This window comes from Salvelinus fontinalis, chromosome 18 (assembly GCF_029448725.1).
Source record: "Salvelinus fontinalis isolate EN_2023a chromosome 18, ASM2944872v1, whole genome shotgun sequence".
NCBI classification, from domain to species: domain Eukaryota; kingdom Metazoa; phylum Chordata; class Actinopteri; order Salmoniformes; family Salmonidae; genus Salvelinus; species Salvelinus fontinalis.
The window spans coordinates 34,395,908-34,403,541 of record NC_074682.1 but is presented as its reverse complement, the minus strand read 5'-3'; the positions used below and the strand labels follow the sequence as shown (position 1 = coordinate 34,403,541).

General features: G+C 38.9%; 2 protein-coding genes across 12 annotated transcripts in view; one reads left to right on the top strand and one right to left on the bottom strand.

The window, feature by feature from the left end:
- Positions 1-3,487: 3,487 nt before the first annotated feature.
- Positions 3,488-6,120, bottom strand: LOC129815365 (SOSS complex subunit B1-like). Its single transcript, XM_055869129.1, has 7 exons — positions 5,946-6,120; positions 5,581-5,720; positions 5,047-5,185; positions 4,770-4,841; positions 4,586-4,670; positions 4,406-4,448; positions 3,488-4,079 (listed from the first exon to the last, which is right to left on the bottom strand). The coding sequence occupies exons 2-7, from the start codon at positions 5,657-5,659 to the stop codon at positions 3,916-3,918; spliced, it is 582 nt and encodes a 193-aa protein (XP_055725104.1). The 5' UTR covers positions 5,660-5,720; positions 5,946-6,120; the 3' UTR covers positions 3,488-3,915.
- A 164-nt stretch (positions 6,121-6,284) lies between these two features.
- LOC129815364 (E3 ubiquitin-protein ligase NRDP1-like) overlaps positions 6,285-7,634 on the top strand; it is a 28,815-nt gene continuing 27,465 nt past the window's right edge. For 7 of the 11 annotated variants that reach the window (XR_008753414.1, XR_008753416.1, XR_008753417.1 and 4 more), the window contains exons 1-2: positions 6,285-6,435; positions 6,830-6,946. The gene's annotated coding sequence lies outside the window, so the exon portion shown is untranslated. The remainder of the gene's footprint in view (positions 6,436-6,829; positions 6,947-7,634) is intronic. The other 4 variants (XM_055869123.1, XM_055869124.1, XM_055869125.1 and 1 more) reach the window with 4 other exon arrangements.

Sequence of the window (7,634 nt, the reverse complement as noted above, 5' to 3'; positions counted from 1 at the left end):
TATAATATGTAAGGTTAGGCCTACTGGTTTCTGGTACAGTATCCTATGTAGTATGTGTGGTAGCCTAATATGCATTAACTGACCCTTTGAATAAAATGTAAAACTCTAGTGTAATTGAAAGCTTGAGGTTGGTGGTTGGCTGTGTCCTTTACATTAACAGCCCTCCTTTTTATTTTGGTCTGGATATATTAAGCTCTTATTCAGGAGGGCAGAGGCATCTTGTTTTGATTCAATGATTGGACATTGCTTTGTATGATGCTGGGATTTGTTTACTCCATAGACCAGCCAGGAAAAATATAACACAGGCCATGTCTACGGACTATGACCTTGAATTATTATGTGCTTTGATTGGCTAGCAGTGTCCATATTGCTTCTGCTAGAATTTCATTGGCTCCTTGTTTTGCTGCAATTTTTTTCACCATCTCGGAAGTTGCGGGTTAAAGTTAGGAATTGGTCAAGAATTTCATGTCAGGGACAAGTGGTTAAAAAAAATTGCATATCTGGTTGTGGTCCTTGGAATGGATAGGATATGCCAAGCCAATGTTTAGGACAGCGTGTTAACTTCCCATGTGACTTCAGTGTGAACTGTAGGTGATCATGAAAGTGTTTATTGTGCTTCATTTAGGCCTAATTATAAATTCAGGTGGTGCAATGTGAGCAAGTGAAAATGCATAAAATGCTTTTTCAGGCCTTTTGTCAACTTTTCACACTCTTCTCTTGCACCTTAGGCTCTGTTTTGAAGTAAGTTACGGCTACTGCTGCCTGGTGGAGAGTTTGAGCATGTCTGCATTCAGTATTGTGTATTTTCTAGAGCCTTCAGTTGCTTACAGCAGCAACAAACAAAAAATCTTATATACGTTTTACTAGCATGACATTGTGCGATATTAAAATCGTATTACCTCAGAAATATATAAATTAATATTAATGAATTGAAATGGGAAAAAACGGTCTCTCATCCAAAATGGAATCTCATTGGCAAGATACAAAGTCCATGCTATTTTGAAAGTAAAGATTACTTTTGCTACTAATGTAATTGCTATGATCATGTTTTGCCTACCTCCTTGATGCACAACTCATCTTTGTCTTCTTAGCTCATAACCACCTATACTTGTGTCTCAAAAATATGAACTCATATTAATCACTTTTAATCTAAAAGACAAATCTAATGTGATCTTGATTTTGTGTGTGTATGTACGTACGAGCATGTAAAATGAAAGGAAAAATTATATATCACAACAGCCACTGGAATGTGAAGCCAAACTGTATTATGATCAGAATAAAATCTCTTTAAGGTCTGTTGTAGCATACACGTGAACCTCGTCTGTGGTACATGTTTGCTATCCTTCAGATACTTGTCGCAAGAAGGTACTTTATGATTGCTTTTATTTAACACCCTGAAAGTATCCTTTATCCACCTGGAATCATCCAATTTTTCATAGTACGGTGGGTTTTTACTGTACGTTTGTAAGTTGAGCCATATGTCTAAACATCAAGTTTACAGTTGTAACTGTACAGTTGTAACTGTGAAACTATGAGATATTGGGAGAATGTGTGTGCATCTAACTTCATTACAAAAGCAACAAATAACTAAGGCTCTTACTGAAGTCTGATGATGAATGTAGTGTTTACGTGTGGAGGAAAATGTTATCGTATCCAGCCTTAAGCATTCAAAATAAAATAAATGAATCATTTGTCATACAACCCCCCCCCCGACCTTTGCGATTTTGACTGAAGCAGAGGAATGTGCGATGCAGCATTAGGGGTTAGAGATGCCCTAAAAGAGACACACAAACCCCCCCTCTCTCCCACTCCTGAACAAATATCCAACTTTCATGATAATGCAATCCTTGAAAGCACTTTGCCTTTGTATATCATTAAGTGTGATAGTGAATGGTTATTTGTTACAAAAATTTTACATGTATAATGATTTGAGGGAATCAAACAACGTAATCTGCATTGACCTTTGACATTACAGGAGAAACTTAACAAACCAAGGCATTGAAACCTTATCGATTTTATACATTGTATGCTGCAGCCTATGAGTCTTGTCATTCAGTGTTGTGGCTTAGGATTGGTTGTTTAAATAAAGTGCTATTGCTTAATATCTACTTTGTTTTTTTGTTCACTTTTATACAGTTGAAGTCAGAAGTTTACATACACCTTAGACAAATACATTTAAACTCTGTTTTTCACAATTTAATTCTAGTAAACATTCCCTGTCTTAGGTCAGTTAGGATAACCACTTTATTTTAAGAATGTGAAATGTCATAATAGTAGAGAGAATGCTTTTTTTCAGCTTTATTCTTTCATCACATTCCCAGTGGGTCAGAAGTTTACATACACTCAATTAGTAGTTGGTAGCATTGCCTTTTAAATTGTTTAACTTGGGTCATTGTCCATTTGGAAGACCCATTTGCAACCAAGCTTAAACTTCCTGACTGATTTCTTGAGATGTTGCTTCAATATATTCACACAATTGTCCTTTCTCATGATGCCATCTATTTTATGAAGCGCACCAGTCCCTCCTGCAGCAAAGCACCCCCACAACATGATGCTTCCACCCCCGTGCTTCACGGTTGGGATGGTGTTCTTCGGCTTGCAAGCCTCCCCCTTTTTCCTCCAAACATAACGATGGTCATTATGGCCAAACAGTTCTATTTTTGTTTCATCAGACCAGAGGACATTTCTCCAAAAAGTACGTTTTTTGTTCTGATGTGCAGTTGCAAACCGTAGTCTGGATTTTTTTATGGTGGTTTTGGAGCAATGGCTTCTTCCTTGCTGAGCGGCCTTTCAGGTTACGTTGATATAGGACTCGTTTTACTGTGGATGTAGATACTTTTGTACCTGTTTCCTCCAGCATCTTCACAAGGTTTTTTGCTGCTGTTCTGGGATTGATTTGCACTTTTCGCACCAAAGTACATTAATCTCTAGGAGGCCGACCGGTATGACGGCTGCGTGGTCCCATGGTGTTTATACTTGTGTACCATTGTTTGTACAGATGAACGTGGAACCTTCAACCGTTTGGAAATTACTCCCAAGGATGAACCAGACTTGTAGTCTACAACTTTTTTCTGATTTCTTTTGATTTTCCCATAATGTCAAGAAAAGAGGCACTGAGTTTGAAGGTAGGCCTTGAAATACACCTCCAATTGACATCAATTAGCCTATCAGAAGCTTCTAAAGCCATGACCTCATTTTCTGGAGCTGTTAAAAGGCATAGTTAACTTAGTGTATGTAAACTTCTGACCCACTGGAATTGTGATACAGTGAATAAGTCAAATCTGTAAACAATTGTTGGAAAAAATTCTTGTCATGCACAAAGTAGATTAAACTATAGTTAAACAAAACAATTGTGGAGTGGTTGAAAAACAAGTGTAATGTAAACTTCTTCAACTGTATATGCTTGTATTTCTGATTGACAAAATCCAACTACACACCTATCTGTCAGCCTTAGGCTACTTTTTGAACACAGAGCCCACACAGCACATTAGCTGTAAGAGTAATTTTATATTTTAGACATCTCATGGGAAAACTTAACATTGAGTGCAGAAAATGAAAGGAAAATATTTTGTTTAAAAGGTATCACATTTTAAACAAAGGGATGGTAACATCCCTGCCTGTCTTCCTTTGAAAAACACATGACTTCCCATTAAACAGCTTAATTGTAATAAAAAAATAAAAGGTAAACTCTTGTTACAGCTTTTGTGAACAGTGTTCCTTAAACAAACCTAATTAAGATACTATTTCTTAACCCACTTTACAAAGACAAGTAAATAATGGTCATGGTAATTTCAACAAAACTAAATAATATATAAAGACTGATTACACAGTTTGTAAAAGAAACACGAGTCTTCAGTGGTAGAGTCTCTCATTTGAAATTTCTGGCACGTGATGGACTTTGCTTCTCTCTTCTAATCATCTTTTGGTAGAACGTCTGGTCTCCTTTCCATTGACAGTGGTCCCTCCTGGATTGGTTGCCCTGCTGCTGACACCACTGCCAGCCCGCCCTCCCTGCGGAGGGGTAGTTGAGCTCCCGGAACCTTGTGAATTTACACCGTTCCCATTGGTAGTGTCATTTCCTAGAATAAGAAATTGTAATGTACAAATTAGAATGTTCATAAAGTGATAAAAGGAAAAGTTGTTAGTGTTCACAATTAAAATGAAGACACTGCTGTTTATACACTGAAGGTGGCTGAACCAGGCACTCACAGGTAAAATATGCAACTTTACAGCTTCAAGCAGCAATTTAGTTTACTGCTGGAGACATGCAGGTGGAATTGTTGCATATAGCACCTTAAGCCACAGAGGTCAAAATTACTTTTCTTGAAAAACACTAACAAAGGTAGTTCCCGAAACACTTCCATTTGATGTCACTTTTTTTGTTGGTCTCTGATAGTGGACTTACCAGCTGAGTTATTGTTCAGTATGTTTCCTTGGTCACTGAGTACCTGGGAATGAAATAATCTGTTCACTTATAGTACAAGAAAAAGGTACTTAATAATATTTTCCCCCTATCCTTCCGTAAAGCATCCTGTAGTAAGACATGCTTACACACTGACATCCTTATGTTCAGAACACCCCTTACCGTCTTGTTTTTCATCTGGTCCATGTTAGAATACTCTAGGTTAGGCTCACTGAAATTTGGCACCTCGGAGTACACCATGCAGAACCTGAACAAAACATTAAGTGGGCATTAGTTTAGACCAGTAACTTGTGACATTATATGCATCTCTCAGCCACATTTACATGGCTGCAACTACAGGACTTACTCTCCAATCTTCAACAGCTCTCCACCTCTGCCTGTGTACAGAGTCAGGCAACCTTTGAACACAGACGCATATCTGGAGAAAAAGGCAGCAATTTCAATACAATATTGCAGACTACTAATAACGTATGGCACGTATTCATCCGAATAACTTCATGCGGTTAGGTAAAGTAGACATGACTGGGTGGTCTTATTTCTGTATTGATTTTATACTCAGCAGTAGGTTTGGAGCTTTGTCCATACAGTGGAGGTGTTGACTGGGATGTGACTCAATAACTCACCCCTTAGTGAGTCTGATTATGTCACCGGTTTGGATCAGTCCCCCCACCTCATCCCAAACAGAGATGCTGATGCTGCCTGTTTTGTCAGCCACCTTACAGGTCCGCACCTCATGCCCATCCTTTGTCTTTGTCACTCGTCCTATGTGAGGGGTTATGAGGGACAAATAAATCAGTGGCTTTTGATTTTTTTACAAAGACAGACCGAGCTAGTTGTACAGGGAAAGTGTCATCTCATTGTGAGGAGCGTAAACATCCACTTGTGGAAAAAAGAGGGAGGGTTCAACACAGGTAAGTTATTTGATGGCTGGTATGATTCAAATAAACCAACATGAACTGTTCTCAGACTACATAGTGGCATACAAGAAGGATGTTACTCACTATTGAACATCTGTTGTGCCATTATATTGTGTGTAAGATTTTACATAACTTTTTTTCCCACCACAGTGCATTACAAGATCATTAACATTTGATTCCTAGTAATACTGTTATGAGTTAGTATTTGAAACAGCGCCCCCCCTCCCCACCCCCCCTCACCGGTTTCCAGTACGATGAAGATAACGTTGAGATTCTTGAGTCCTGGCTTGATGTCCTTGACGTGGGTCTCAGTCGTCATCTTTCAGATTCTCGTCATGCATCCACAACTGTAGCTAAGTCAACTTTAGACCAAAGCAGCACTGAAATGTTGACGTGAGTATGAATACATGATTAGAAAGTATCCAACCCAGGTTGACTAATGACTTGTAAAGTAGCTAGAAGCTGCACCAAGCTGCAATAACCAAGCTGCAGTAACGTTACTCACTGCCATGACCTATGAGCATTATGGCAGCAATCTAGCTATCGTTAGTTATAGCTAGCTAACTGGGTGCCAGGTTGTTAGCTACAAATGACATTAACTTTACCTCAACGGTGTGTATTGTCGTTCACAGCTGCGTTGTCCGATATAAGGGATTTTAAGCCATGGGACAAATCAGTTTAAATATAAGTATTGTTTTCCTGTTTGTAAAAGGGCTGGCTAGCTAGTTGTTTTTCGTGAGCATCAGTATGTCACTACAGTAGTGAAGACTTGTCCCCTGCTGCATTGTTGGTTAAATGTAATGTCAATCAAAATTGTGTCCAATGGCAATGGACTATATAGGATGTGCTTTAGAGCTAATCATGTGATAGGCCCTTTATCTGAGAAGGGACACTGATCGTACCGAAGATAGGTGGAGTCAACTGTCAATCAACGATTTGACAATTTGGTTGCTTAGCTGCAGAAGTGAGGGCTGGACGTGGAAATGTGGTGACGGGAATCAAGAAAAAAATGGATATCATGCTGGCACGCTAACCCAAATACTGACGCAAACGTAATTTAAAATACCATTTAACAATTGATTGTTATATCAACAGGTAACGTTTCTCAATTCGACGAAATATAACTAGCGTTGCTCTCTCTGTTTGTTTTCCTGTGTGATTCCACCTTGTGCCAGCCAGCTAATCTGTAAATTAGCTAGCTAACGTTTGTTCACGTAAATTAGTCAGCTGTGGCTAATTTACGTGCACACTGGCTTGTCAGATTTTCTAATTAGTATCCAATATGTATCTTTCATCTATATGCAGCTAGCCACATAGCTAACGTTACGGTATTCCATTTGGAACAGTAATGATGAGTTACGTGTTTGAGTAGCAAACAGCGCTAATCATATCGTAAACTGGTTATAAAGTAAATTAAAGGGACAGTAACTTTATTCATTCCAACAACGTTGCATAACGTTACTATTTTTCCACATACTAATTTTCCCAGGACATCATTACCTAGGCCCCAGGTTGCTCCTCTCCTTCCCATAACTCTGCCCCAGTGGTCCTTATTTTCAATGAGTAGGAGGGCTATGGATTCTGGCCCAAGGATGGAAAGACACCGGTGAGTGGACATTGAACACACATGTACAGGTACTGGGGGTGGATGGTAGCCTAGCGTTTAGAGCGTGGGCCCATAATTGAAAGATTCCTAGTTCAAATCCCTGAGCAGTCTAGGTGTAAAATCTGTTGATCTGCCCTTGAGCAAGCTACTTAATCCTGATTGCTCCAGGGTTGCTGTCAATAATGGCTGATCCCTAGCTGTGACCATAAATACCCTGTAATTTGACCTTTTGATCATTGATTACTATAAAGTCAGTGTTTTAGTTGTATTGTCCATATTCATTGAGAATGTTGGGCTTTTTACTTGTTGATTTAATCCATGCACCAACTCAACTTGGAATACCATGTGATAGATCCAGGTAGTTATTTCAAAGTGCACTGATACCCAAGAAGTATCCACACCATAAATGTTCATACTACCGCTAGTCTTAGACAAAAATAAAACCCACTTGCACTATAGTGGGTAAGTGTCTTTATAGTTAGTCTTGACTCTTTGTACACAATGGCTATCTCAAAATGAAATCACATCAGAGAGATAGTGTGCAGTAGATTCTGTTAATTAATGACAAGCCCTTTGCTTTCAATTCTGATAGACTTCTCATCTCAATGTCTAGCCCAGAGTTTCTAGATCCTAGTTGAACTTTTCCCACGTCCAAGCCTATATCTATAGTCGATTGATTGTTCTGATT